General features: G+C 40.7%; 1 protein-coding gene across 2 annotated transcripts in view; it reads right to left on the bottom strand.

The window, feature by feature from the left end:
- Window positions 1-201: 201 nt before the first annotated feature.
- Window positions 202-13,243, bottom strand: part of LOC117205987 (ras-related protein Rap-2a) — a 28,868-nt gene continuing 15,826 nt past the window's right edge. The window contains exons 1-4 of one of the 2 annotated variants that reach the window (XM_033444885.1): window positions 11,909-12,136; window positions 4,347-4,457; window positions 2,957-3,380; window positions 202-2,770 (exon numbers count right to left, since the gene is read on the bottom strand). In XM_033444885.1, the coding sequence (XP_033300776.1) occupies window positions 2,471-2,770; window positions 2,957-3,380; window positions 4,347-4,441 (819 nt within the window). In that variant the 5' untranslated portion in view covers window positions 4,442-4,457; window positions 11,909-12,136 and the 3' untranslated portion in view covers window positions 202-2,470. Of the gene's footprint in view, window positions 2,771-2,956; window positions 3,381-4,346; window positions 4,458-11,908; window positions 12,137-13,243 lie in introns of those variants that run through there. The other variant, XM_033444883.1, reaches the window with a different exon arrangement.

Raw genomic sequence — 13,243 nt, 5'->3', positions numbered from 1 at the left:
TTTAATTTATCCTGTACTTTATCTATGGTGCAATCAGAAAGATTCTGTAGTACCTAAAATCGTTTAGTACTTTGTTCGTAGCTAGTAAATGTAAATAAAAAATCTTACCAGAAAACTAAGCTTTTATTGTATACGTAAAATACGTAGAAAAGTATATTATATATTATGAAAATTTTAGGGGATAAAATGAACAAAACAAGATTATGTGGAAGTTAAATATGACATCCATCTTTTATTTAATTTCTGTTAACACAATGATATAAAGTCAAGGGCTTAGACTACTTAATAATTTGTTACCACATATTTTTTCCACAACTACGCTAAAAATAGTTACAGTCGTGTTAAGTGCAGTTTGCTCAGAAACTCCATATAACGTAGATTTATTGTACGAGTCGTAAAATTCTTTAGATTTCCGTAGTGTGATGATAAGATTTCATTTATTAAACCGATTGGTCTAACATTAATCTAAGTAACAGGAAATAATGCGATTGCACAGGTCAGGCAAATACATGATTTCAGCAAAAGATTTCGTCTATAATAGATAATCTTGGAGCGATTAAATAGCTTTGATCTCGAACTGTTTTGCATTCAAATAAATTATCCTCTTATCGTGATGTGCGATATTTCATAATCGTTGAACGCGTTAAATTACGTGCTGACCCGCGGCTACTTAATTACAATATACCTATGTAAAATTATACCCAATGTGGGTTTCGATTCAACGAGATATCCACATCACAATGCTCTGTTATTTACATAGACTTTCTACATTTACACTAACCTATATGTATTAGTTTTGTATCTGAATAATAGTTCCGAAAACGTGACATTTTTTCACAAACGATAAATTTATGTATCATGCGATAACGCGAAGTAATAAACTTTTGCATCTAATCTTAAAATCAATGATCGTTGCATAGTATTTCCTTTAAAATTTATAGACACCTCTATCTCTGTTACCTAATTACGTAAACAGAAATCGTACACGCTACTTTCTCGTTATTAGCAAGTTTACCAAGTACAACGATACTACTTAAAAAGCTATCTGCAATCGATCAGAATTTGTACGTGGTTGTTCGTTTCACCTGAACATTATTGTACTCACGGTAACTCAGATTCTAGGCAAGGCAATCGTGTACAATAAGTTCACGCTCATCGTAATTGACAAATAAGTCGATATTCCGTTTTTCCAATACGTCTCGTTAGAAGTATCTACATGTCGTAAATAACGAATAGAACGTTTCTTCTAACGCGATATATTCGCAAACTTTTTAATCTATAGATCAAATATGTGTAATATATATATATATGTATATGGAAATGGAAATTATATGTATATATATGTATATGGAAATTAACCTCTTTAATTAAACGATATATATGGTATAAAGAACAGCGTAGGCAAGTGCTTGATGTAAGATTAATCGACTAGCCAATAATGCTTTATAAAATATTGTTTGGCCGTTGTACGTGTCCGTAAGTGGATAATAAGATAGTGAGTGGGCAGTGGGAAACAACCCTGAAATAGGATACCTTTGTAAGATACTTTGATATATTTGTAAAAATGGAATTCTACGGTTTGATAATTCGGAATAATTATGTTAACAACAGCATATATGCCGTTTGGATCAGTTTACATTTCATCGATCAGCAACGTCGAATAAAATCTTTAAAATCATTTTGCATCGAGAAAGAAGAATAAGGATTTTTTTTCTCGATTGCGAATGAGAACCGGGTGTCACAAGGAATAATTATCGCTGTCAGCTCAATCGCAGAGCGTTCCATTGATCTCTTCCTGGTGTTTTCTTCTACCTTGGAACAAGAGCTTCAAATTTTTCGGGACATATCTTCTAATCGGAGGCGAAATAGAGACACATCAAGTACGTTGACTCGCGCTACGCACATCGAATTGTTAAACGATAAACACGGAATAATTGAAACTCGTTTCTTTAAGAAAATTTGCTACCTAAATTTTTCAAGGTCGGACTACGAAAACTATGAACGGTACGATAACCGTACGAGAATTATAAAGCTTCCAATCGAATAGAGGCCATTTCTAAGGAAAGTGTTCTCCATTTTCAACTTGAAATTGTAGGCGGAATCTTCAATTCGGAAACTATGTTATTTTGTTTTAGCTTTCGATAATCTTAACGATATCGAATCCTCAGCCAATGAAAAAGAAGAAATTACCGCTAATGTTGAATTCCCTTGGCCAAACGTTGGCCTTTATCTTCTCGTCTACGACATCTTTAGCCGTGTAATTCTTTCGATCGGCCATTCGACGATCGATCCGAAGCGTGTCGAACGTGCCGTACGGAGACGTCGGAACGTCGAACGGGAAACATCGATCGATCACAGCGAACGGAATCGCTAATAGAATCGTCGCGGCATAGCTTTGCCCTCGCCCTTTCGATTCCCTCACCCTTTCTCTTTTAGATCAGCTTTTGGATCAGTAGCGACGAGAGGCTCTTTACGATAGAATACAGGAATTCCTCTTGGACTCGGAACGTTCACGAATCTGCTGCAAATGCTGTAGCTGCGCCGGCGATGGAACGTGAGCGCTGCTGCTACGGGAATTCAAATGCTGCGGTGGCGGCAATGATTGCCGGCGACGACGTCTCAACGCTGGGCTCAAGTTGTATTTTAGTTTCGCTTGTATCAGTAGTTCCTTAAACACCTGCGAAATGTTCAGGTTCTCCTTGGCGGACACTTCTACGAAGCCGTTCTCCCATTTCATGATCACAAGTTCTCTCGTGCTGTCTGTATCCACCTGGAACAAGCGTGTAAAATAGTTCGAATACAAATTTAATGTTTCATATTCGTATTTTCAAATTCAAATTTCCAAATGCGAATTTTTCAAAATCAGATACAGAAATTGAAATCGTCGAAATCAAATACAGAAATTGAATGTCATAGACGAAAGAACTCTGTCGAATTCGGCTACGATAAAAGTTACCTCTTGTGCCGAGTCGGTCACGTCGACTTTATTGCCAACGACAACAATGGGCACAGCGCCTTTGGTGTTTAGGATCTGTGTTCTCAGAGTCTTCACCTCAAGGAACGTGTTAGCATCGTGAATATCGTAGACGAGAATAAACGCGTCCGCAGACTTGATGGATAGGTCTCTCATAGCCGGAAACTCGTACGAGCCTGAGGTGTCCAGGATGTCGAGCGTCAAATGTATCCCGGAAACATTGAAATCACCGTGATGCATCTCTTCTACCGTTCGCTTGTACTTTGGCGTGAATGTGTTGTAGAGGAACTGGTTAATTATCGCGGATTTGCCAACTTTCGCGGCGCCCATCACCACGATCTTGTGTCGTATGGAACTCTCCACTTGTTTTCCACCGCCGCTGTCTGACTCTGACAGTCTCTCATTTCTGAAATATATTTAGAAATATCCTCGATAGAGTCTAGCAAATTATAAGAAACATCGAAAAGATTGACACGTAACGTTCTAATGAATTTATTTGTTTTTTCTTCTTTTTTCGCGTAACAGCTATGGTTTGAAAAACAGTTAATAACAGGCCTGTACCTTAGAACGAAACACAGGGGACAAATAAGAGAGCCAACTGCCTCGTCCTTAAGGGGATAACGTCCTGACGAAGAGAATAGTGCTAATGAACATTGAAGATCCTCTTCGCTGTCTCCACGCGTTATTCAATATACGTTTTGTATAGGAGCTGTCTTGAATTTGAGTCGCTATTAGTCCCCGGAATATCTGCTGTGTATAGAGCATGCAAGTGGAGGTGGTGCACCAGTGCTTTTGCATGCACCAGATAACAACTGTTCCTAAGTATCTCCGTAATCATCCACGCTTATTACGAGTAGAAGTCAGACGCGGTTATTACCGAGCGTACAAAGGAGAAGAGCGCGAGCTTCTCTTTTTGCGAAGACTAGCCACAAAATTAAAGCTCGACCTAGCTTAAGAGCGAGTCAAGAGGAGGTCAGGGGATCGAAGAGGAAGTAAGGGGAGCGAAAAGAAGAGGAAAAAGAGCAGAGAAGAATGGTTGATGCTTGGAATTCGTTTCGAGAACGATGGAAAATGCACTTTCACCCGTAAATCGTTTTGTTCTTTCCCATGGGTTCGTGTAATTCTTTCGTTTGTTTCGTATTAGCGGCGATAGTATATTCCGCGAATGCAGGAAGGAAATCAGTCGACGCTTGTAAAAGCAGCGTAGCTTCGTTCTCTGTGAAACAAGAGGAAACAGAGGAGCACGAAGAATACGGATAGAAGTACCTTAGGGGCAAGAAAAGGAAGATTCTCCTTTTCTTGTCGAGACGAAGGATTTTCGAGCGCGAATAAGACAGATTTCGAGACGCTTGAAAAGTATAAATCTCCTTACCTAATGTTTTTCGTCGTTCCATCTTCTTGGCCCTCTTTCAACGATGACGGTTGTAGACTGAAGCGACGACGAAATTGATGCCGACCTTTCATCATTTGTGCAGAGGTATGCCTATAAAACAGACATCATGAAAACGTTCGATGTACGAAGAAGAAAAGATTTGATAAAGGCTAATTCTCGTAGGCTAATCACTTGCTTATGATTTCCAGGAATTACAAACAAAATATTGCGCCGATCGATAGGAAAGTCACGCGGCGTTCAAAGAAGTCCAAGGTCTGTCGCGTCCAGCGTCGTATCATTCACGCAAAATTATAGTTCTCTCATGGAACGACGAACGCGAAAGTCGCAAGAGAGAGGCCGATATACCGTTCGTTATTACGTTACAGATCATCTCTTTTGCATTGTGTATCAACGGAGTTGCTCTCCAAGAAATCTCTTTAAACGCCTCCGACGCGTATAACGTCGGCGTTAAATTTAATTCCATAATTTGCCTTTATCTTTCGTCGGTGACTTTCAAAATTAGTTTACATAATTTATGAGCGCTGGAGACAGTTAACGTTGGGCGACACTCTCTCTACGTTCCACGGCGTATGCATGTGGTTAAAAGTTTCGAACAGCTGGCACAAAGCTAGTCTATAGGAGCAACCGCGACCGATTGATCCACCTACGATAGGCAGATAGATGTTCGCGTCTCTTCTGATAAAGTGGGGCGAGTCACACGTATCAAATATCGTATCGATCGAGCTGGCGACTTTAATCGTGCTACGACAATCCCGATTGAGGAAACCCGCACGAACCAATTCATTACTGGAAATCCGCTAACTTCTTTCGATTTCCATAACCGTAATTTCCAGGAGAATCTTCCCAGGAAATTAAAGAAGGACGAGTTACGTTGGTTTAAATGAGAAATTTAAGGAAAGGAACGAATTTTAAGCGGCTCGAAGGAAGCCTTCACGCCTTTATTGGGCAAGGGTGCTCGTCTGTTAACAGGTTTCGAGAGATAGCGTTGGATCTGAACGTCGATTCCGCTAGGATAATTTCCGTCCGAGTGGATCGGTAACTAAATACGATTAGTTTCAGCTGATTCACCCTTTATGCGCGTGATAAGCCGGCATTAAGACACGAAGATCCTTTTAGGACATAGGTTTATGGTGGGCTTATTAATTCGCAACCAGCCAAGAAAATTATTCGCCTTGATTCTCCCGCAGCTTATACGTAACGTTCGTTCAAGGCACTTTCTAATGGAAATTATGAATACGCGGAATTTATACCCGTAGATGTCGTCTTAAGTTGTTCGCCGCATTCGACGCTACTTTCTTACCCCATGGTACTTTATTTAACAACTTTCTCGCGAATCTTTCTTCTTTTTTCTCGATTGTTTTTGCATTGAGAATTCTCCTCCCCAGAAGGAAGCGCGTAATTTGAAATTCTTTCGGAAACTTTCTTATTTCCATATTTAACGAACTACGAAGTTCGGTGGGAACGGATATCGTGAAATGAAAGAACATTCGTTAGCGGTTGTCCAATTTTTCCACTTATATCGCGATTGGTTCCAATCCGAAACGTAGATTGTAAATTTTCTTAACTCTGCTGTGACCTGTTAATCTCTATTTATTTTACAAGCGAAAAGACTTTTAATCTTTTAAAAAGTCGTTTAACGTAAAATTGGAACAAGAGATTACGCATGCCAGTAACAATTCTTGTATATTTTGCTCGAACTGGAGATATTTCTTTACCGTTGGAAGGATGCAATTGGGTTGAAAGAACGTAACGGCGTTAAATGCGCGTTTAACTTTGGATTTCATTCGCGTGAAATCGTTCCATTATTTAAAAAAAAAAAGTCTGAAAGGCATCCACAAGTGACCTTTTGTTCCTCGGCGTAGGTGACATTTTCTGATCTTGTCCAACCGATTCTTTATTCCCTGTGAATAAACACGTGAACTTGCCACTATTTACGTTCACAGTCGCGTAACGCAATTTCCCATCTGGATAAATGATACGCGTGTTTCACGACATAACGTGCCTGTTGTGTATGTATTTGCACGGGGACAAGACTTCGTAGATCGATAGACTGTTACGATAATTGCCAGGCAACCACGTGAAAACCTCGCTGATATCGTCTCCAATTGTTTTGATTGTACTTTTCGAGTTCGGTGCAACACCAGGCGTATTATCAGCGTGATATTGTATTAGGTCGTAATATATCAAATGTTCGTATTATTCTATTATGATGAATATGTTTTTCATCGGAACGAGTTTACCAATGAAAATACTGTGTTGCTGTAATTGACACATATGTGCCATCGAGATGTGTATAATGTTTTTAATACTATGTTTTTAATACTATCGTAGAAAAATATTATTGTGTTAGATATTGTAAAATCTATATATCTGTTTATTGTGAAAATTAATATTGCTAAGAGGAAATAAAAAACTATGTTGGAAATTTAGGACTCAGCGTCTGGAAAACGAACAGTATGTTCGTTAGTAGTAATTCCTTCAAATACAATATTAATATTATCTACGACTTTGGCCACGAAGTAATTAAATTTATATTCGTAAAGGAAAATGAATTAAATTTTGTACGTATCCATTATGTTATTGCAGAGAGAATATCATAAAGCTTCTGGCAGTATTTCGAGTAAAAATACGCAAGAGTATAAATTAACGCTTAATTTTATTCGGTAGATTATATCGCAGACAAATTATCACAGTCTATCGTATAAATACATAAATGTATAAATGATATACAATGATATACAATTCTTAACGTAATCTAGATAAAGAAGACATTTCATATGTTTCCAGTTAATGTATTAAAGACATGAAAACATAGGGATTTTGGCTACCACGAAGAAAATAATATTTTTATCGGGCATTTTACGGCGAGAAAGTATTTTAACATCCCTCTAACGTGCCACGTTGTTTCATACAGGGAATGGCTTTGTTGTTTCGTTAAAAATTGTAATGGGCTATTGCCGTGGTGTGGCTATAGATAAAGATGAGTAATGAACCCGACGTGTTTTAAAGAAAAGTCAAGCTCGAGAAAAACGGACGGTGGAGGGATTTCACGGCGCACTACAGGATCACACTGCTTTGTTTGCAAATGCCGTGCATCCTGTTTTCCTGCAGCCATTATAAATTACGCTTAAAAGTAGCCACTTGTTAAAATTCTTGGCGCGTTAATTTCTGACAGCTCTTTTCTAAATACTATCGCAATCTATCTTGCGGAGCGTATACTTCAGTTTTTATAAACTCGTAAAATATAACAAAAAGGTAATTGAAACTTTTATCGAGAATCTACTTTTAACGTCAATTACTTCGAAAGTGAAAAAGAATAGAATTGATAAGAGTTAAAGGAGATTCGGCCAGTGCTCCGCGCACGTTTTAATCTTCGCGCTTATTGCTTCATAAAGCTTCGACCAGCCGATATCGACGCTTAGTATTGATCAACAATTTCCAGCGATATTACCCTCGTAAACCATCGATCCGCCGGTTTAACTTTTAATCTGGTTGCACGAGAATTTATTTCCATCGATACGAAACATTTCCAAATCTGGCATATCGCAGTGCGTTCGAAGTCGATCGGTATAGTTTCGTTTTGTAGGAAGCGACCTGTCGCGTCAAAATCTGTTTAATTAATTAAGAACCGCGGCTATCGGTAACGCAAATATACGCGTTGCGATTTGTTGTTTAACTGTAGAGAAACGATATCCCTCTCGAGGGAAGGTAGCAGTTATGGTTCTACGAATCTTTAGAACGTTAGCACGAAACGCGCATGATAAACGATACTTAAAACCGTTTCATTTCCGTTTGGCCGAATATTTCACCCCTCGACATTCTTACTCGAATCCAACGTCCTCGTCGTGGAATTAAAATACTGTTTTTCGATAGGATTGTAACTGTCCTTCCGGAGACGAACGAATCCTTTCGTACAGCTGGGAAATTGAACGAACAGAAAGTAGAAATAAGTCACGCGAACGTGAAGTATCCGGACTGATAGCGTTACGTCGTTGTTCGCGTAATCAAATGCATCTCGAAATCCCCGGCTTTTCGAAATAATCCGAGCTAAGTAGATTCAGGCTCTCGTATCTCTTAGACTTCTGTTTTCTTCCATTTGCAACCATAATCCTCGCCTTAGATGCACGGAAAGAGCATGGTAGGAGTCCCGAGCCAGTTTGCACGAGACCCGATTTTAATTTATCGATGAAATACAGTGACGATCGAAACGACGACGCAATTCGGTGCGGGTATCGTTCGAAAATCTATAATTATGCGGAAGCGGGTAATACGTTTCGGATCGATATTCAGATTAACTAGAAAAATGATGCGGGTAGATGTGTCGGTTTATCAAGTGGCATACCACGTCGCGATAAAGTCCTCAACGATTTATTTCCAATTTGACGGACGCATTTCTCCTTTTATCTGACACTCTAACTCCGTGTTTTTTTCGACAAACACGTCCGAGCAAATATATTTGTCCAACGAGTCGATGATGGCGGATAAGCGGAACAGACCTTAAACGCCGTTGTTTCGTCGACCTTCGTGATACATTTTAGTACAGAATCGAGTAAAAGAGGGGAGAGGGCCACAGGTAGGAACAAAAAGCGGAGGATTTGGGCGGCGTGCAACGATCAAATTGACATGCGTCGTCATGGCACGACGCGTCGCTGCTGTGACATTAATTAAATTCAATGACTGCGTTAATGCCAGCGTTAACGGGTCGCTGAAAAAGTCACTTGACTGTTTTCCGATAAAAAACGTCGTGTCGATTTAACGTTGACTTTACGTTGAATCCGACTTGCAACGCGGATAACCCCTCGACTACATGTGTATCTCTGCGTCGGATTGACTTTCCTCGTTAGAACACGGATTTTCTCCCTATATGGGTAGATTTAGTTTCAAACATTATATATGACAGTGAGATAAATGAGCTGAGAATTTGAAAGATAGATAGACAGATAGATTTATCAAACGGAGGAAGAAAATTCATAACGCATATTAATTAAAAAGTTAATATTTTCAAAGTTACGAAGAATGTTTCGTTTCTCGAATTCTTTCAGAAATTTCTGCCGATGTTCTAACTATATTTTACTTATATTTTCTCTTGAACCTTCTACTAAAATCTTCCAAATGATAATCTTCCAACTTGTATTTTTTTAAGGACTTTTTCCTACGCGTAGCGAATACTATTTTTCTCTGGACTTGAAGAGTTTTTTTTTTATCATACTCTCGTTTTTGTAACTACAAGATGAAAAAGTTTGCCTTTACGCTCGGAGAAAACTCGAGAATATTTTCGCGTGACGCGTCAAATGAATTCTCGAATTTTTCCAGATTCGAATTTGGTATATCAAATCGTCCGAAACGTAGGGAAGAATAAAGTGCTGGAAGTCGTTGAAATTGTATTTCAAGAAGAGTAAATGGCGGGTCGAGCGTTAAGATAGTTCGAAGACGGCTGTACTTTAGAAAGAAGTTTCGAAAGGGAACGTTCCATGGAACGGTTCGACAAACATCCATTCTTCCACGTGGATTCTATTCTATGGTTTTTCCTCTCGCTGCGTGTGATTTACGACGTAGGGTCCCCGCGTCGGTTCATGAGAGCAACCAAGGGCTTTCCGTTGTCGAATCATACGAGTAATTTCAATTCCGCTTCAGGGTTCGTACCGATCTGTACAGGTTAATTCCCAGGACCGATTTATCTTTCATTTAGCACACGTTCCTGGAAAGTATTTCCCCAAGTGAACTAAACTTTCAGACCTTTTAAACTTTTTCTCGAGAAGGTTAACTTCCATCAAACAGTAAGAGTAATTAAAGGAGGAAAAAGAAGAACGATCTTTCTGGAAATTTTTCACGACTACATATTTCGTGTTTTATTGTCGAGATTACATCGAATTCTGACGATTATAATTACAGTCAGCTGTAATTATCGTTCGAATCTCATTTGTTTTCGTTCAGTCCGAACGACGTTGAAGTCGGTGACTTCCTTTTCTCGGCGATGGTTCTAATTACGAACTCTTTAACATTTTCGCTGCGACCACAAAGGTCTTAAGAAATTCCTGATGATCCAAGGTTTCTAAGAAGTAAGGCCTCATTACCAACTTTTTGTCAAGAAATGAAAATGCTCCCCATTATACCAAATTGCTTCTCAGTCGAGCGAGTGACCTTTTAATTAAGAAAATTGCGACGCTCCGCATGCATATTCATAACATATTCGTAGCATAAGAATAAGCATTCTGATTGTAACTATATCGATGACTACTTCTCGCGAGAAGATTCTCTCGAACCTCGTACTTCGCGTTTATTATCCGAGTTAAAACGATTCCATCACGACGAGGCGACGTTTTATCCAATGAATATTAACGAGGGAAAGCGTAAACTGCAAATCAAACGCGTTTCCTCTTACAATGATCGAGATATGAAGCGAAGAGAGTACGACGCCTATAGAATCCCTTGTTTAGAGTGTGTTAACGCTTGAGTGGAAATTTGTATGTAACGTAAAAAGGTTTGGCCGTTCACAGGACCGTCTAAAAATCCCACGCCATTTACCGTCATAAAGGTATTTACTGATCGCAGACACACGTAAACACGGTATAAATGGCCCGGCAGCTCTGGCGGAAAATATCTTCACCAACCTTGCTCGACCTCGTGAATTAGACACTACGGAATAATGGCAACAAATTTGCGACAACTTATCGGCTAGCTAAGACTCTTCCCGTGAAGCTACACGATAATCGATACTCGAACGATCGTCTTCGAGCAGTTTTGTACACTCAGGAATGTTAGTCTGTGGTTGCAGTGGATACGTGTTTTGACAAACTATCGTTGACCATACGAAACCAATTGAGTATTTGATTAAGAAAACTGATGAAAATATTCGAAATGGCTGTTATCTGGAAACCCATTATCGCGCAACGTGCATCTAGAGAAATGTAGAAGAGTATGATTTTTGAAAGTTTATTATCATTCATAACGTTATATAACAAGGCTATAAATTATTCTGTGCGAAGGACTGGAAACGAATATTCACGAGGATACGGAGAGGTCGGTTCGATTAATCACAGCGTGTGCGAGGAAAAACACAGAGAGGAAGAGCAAGGGCGGTGAAATTACAAGTTGAACCACGTGGGGTCGAAGAATAACAAGATCCGTCAAGGCATCGGGTGTGCGTTTCCTCGAACGATATTTTCCTCGTGCTGACTTGGCTAGCTTATTCCACGTCCGACGGCGTTCAATTCAAGCATTCGTTCGAAAGTAACTCGTGGAGGAAGCGAGACGATCCTTACGGTGACATATTCTTATATTGGTAACGCGATGTGGAAGAGTGAAGAGAGAATGAGCTCGTCGAGGGCCGAAATAAGGAAAGACGGTAAAGGAGAAACAGAGCGAGAAATAGAGCGAGCAAAGGAGAGGAGAAAGAGAAAGAAATAAAGAAAGAAGGGGGCGTGTGCCTAGAGTTTCTGACTCGACGGGACGCCAAAGTCGTGTCTATGGGGAAAAAGCTAGCAAAACCGAAAGGGAATCGCGCCCCTCTTGCTCGTCGACATTGGCGACGTCGTACTCACCGCCCTTACTCCAACTCGTCTGAACTGGATCGGTGCAATACGACGAAACCCGACAGCATGGAGCCGGCTAGTTCCGACTGACTTCCCGGTCGTTGCTCCACTTTCCTCGTGCACGCATTCACCGCCTCACAACCATTCTACATCCACACACATAGTTGGCTGATTATCGTCCAATACTAGATTCCACCGCGCGCGTACACACACCCTCTTTCTCTCTCCCTCTCTACGTACTACGTATCCGTATGACGCGATGATATGGCGGTATTCGAGTACACGTAACGACGCATCGAAACCTGACCGGTCGCTCGTGTTTCATTCTACACGATCCAGTCAACTTCGGTAACAAAATTCACTCGTCATTCGCCGTCAGTGATCAACACTTGCCGTGCGCGTACGAAGGGTGGACGTTTCGAGAGAAACCGGCCAGATCGTGTATGAGTTATGCGCGTTCGTTGCCAACCGTTGGCCAGCTTCCGAAAGCCACGACACGTTGCTTTTCGTTGACCTTAATGTACCGGACAACCGCGATATTAATGGAGCATTCTCCGCGAAGACAACGAGGTTGTTGACTACGGGTCGTACGTACGATGGCTACTATTTTAGTCAACGTCGTCTTCCGGAATACGCGTCAAGGAAAGTTGTTGCGTTTATCGTTCCCATTTCTCAACGAGGTTCAGCTTTATAGATACCATTACAGTCCCTTAACAAAAGTAACTCCTCTCTTCGAGAAAGCCTCTTCGTCCTTTCCTGTGGCCTTGTTTCGTGCGATGTTGAATAAAATACACGCACGACTTATATAAACGTGGCCAGAGCGATACGCGTGTGTCGACCACACCTTTACAAATGTGCGGTCGCGTCGCGTCATTGCTCGCACAATTTTCTCAACAGCGATCGGTGTATGCTCGTAAGTAAACAAACGTGAATGTGAGTCACGCTGTTGACTACACGAATGTATGTATGTGTGCGTTTGTTCGATAGCGGAGACATTTTGGGAGCACTAAACATACTTGGTACGCCTTCCTTCTCTCTTTCTCTCTCTAGACGTCTTCCTCTACAATCTTGACACGCAAGAAATTTACTATTGCCTTTGACTGAACTCGGTCCAACTGGGACGTTCAGGGCGTTACTCTGGTTTTGGTCGATGTTTTGGTGTCGCTGACGCCGCCGCCGTCCCTCGTCCCCGCGTCGTCGAACTCAACATTAATGGTACGAACGGTACTTCCTCTTCGCCATTGAGGAGACGCTTCTTCGACAGCGAGGATATTCGCGATGAATTACGAGGCTTTCTCGGTACGAGCATCATCGTCCCGTTGCGTTTATTGGTGATCGTTGCGT

The sequence above is a fragment of the Bombus bifarius genome, unplaced genomic scaffold (assembly GCF_011952205.1).
Source record: "Bombus bifarius isolate JDL3187 unplaced genomic scaffold, Bbif_JDL3187 scf7180000007996, whole genome shotgun sequence".
Classification (NCBI taxonomy): Eukaryota; Metazoa; Arthropoda; class Insecta; order Hymenoptera; family Apidae; genus Bombus; species Bombus bifarius.
The sequence above is the reverse complement of the archived record's forward strand: the minus strand, read 5'-3'. Positions and strand labels throughout refer to the sequence as shown.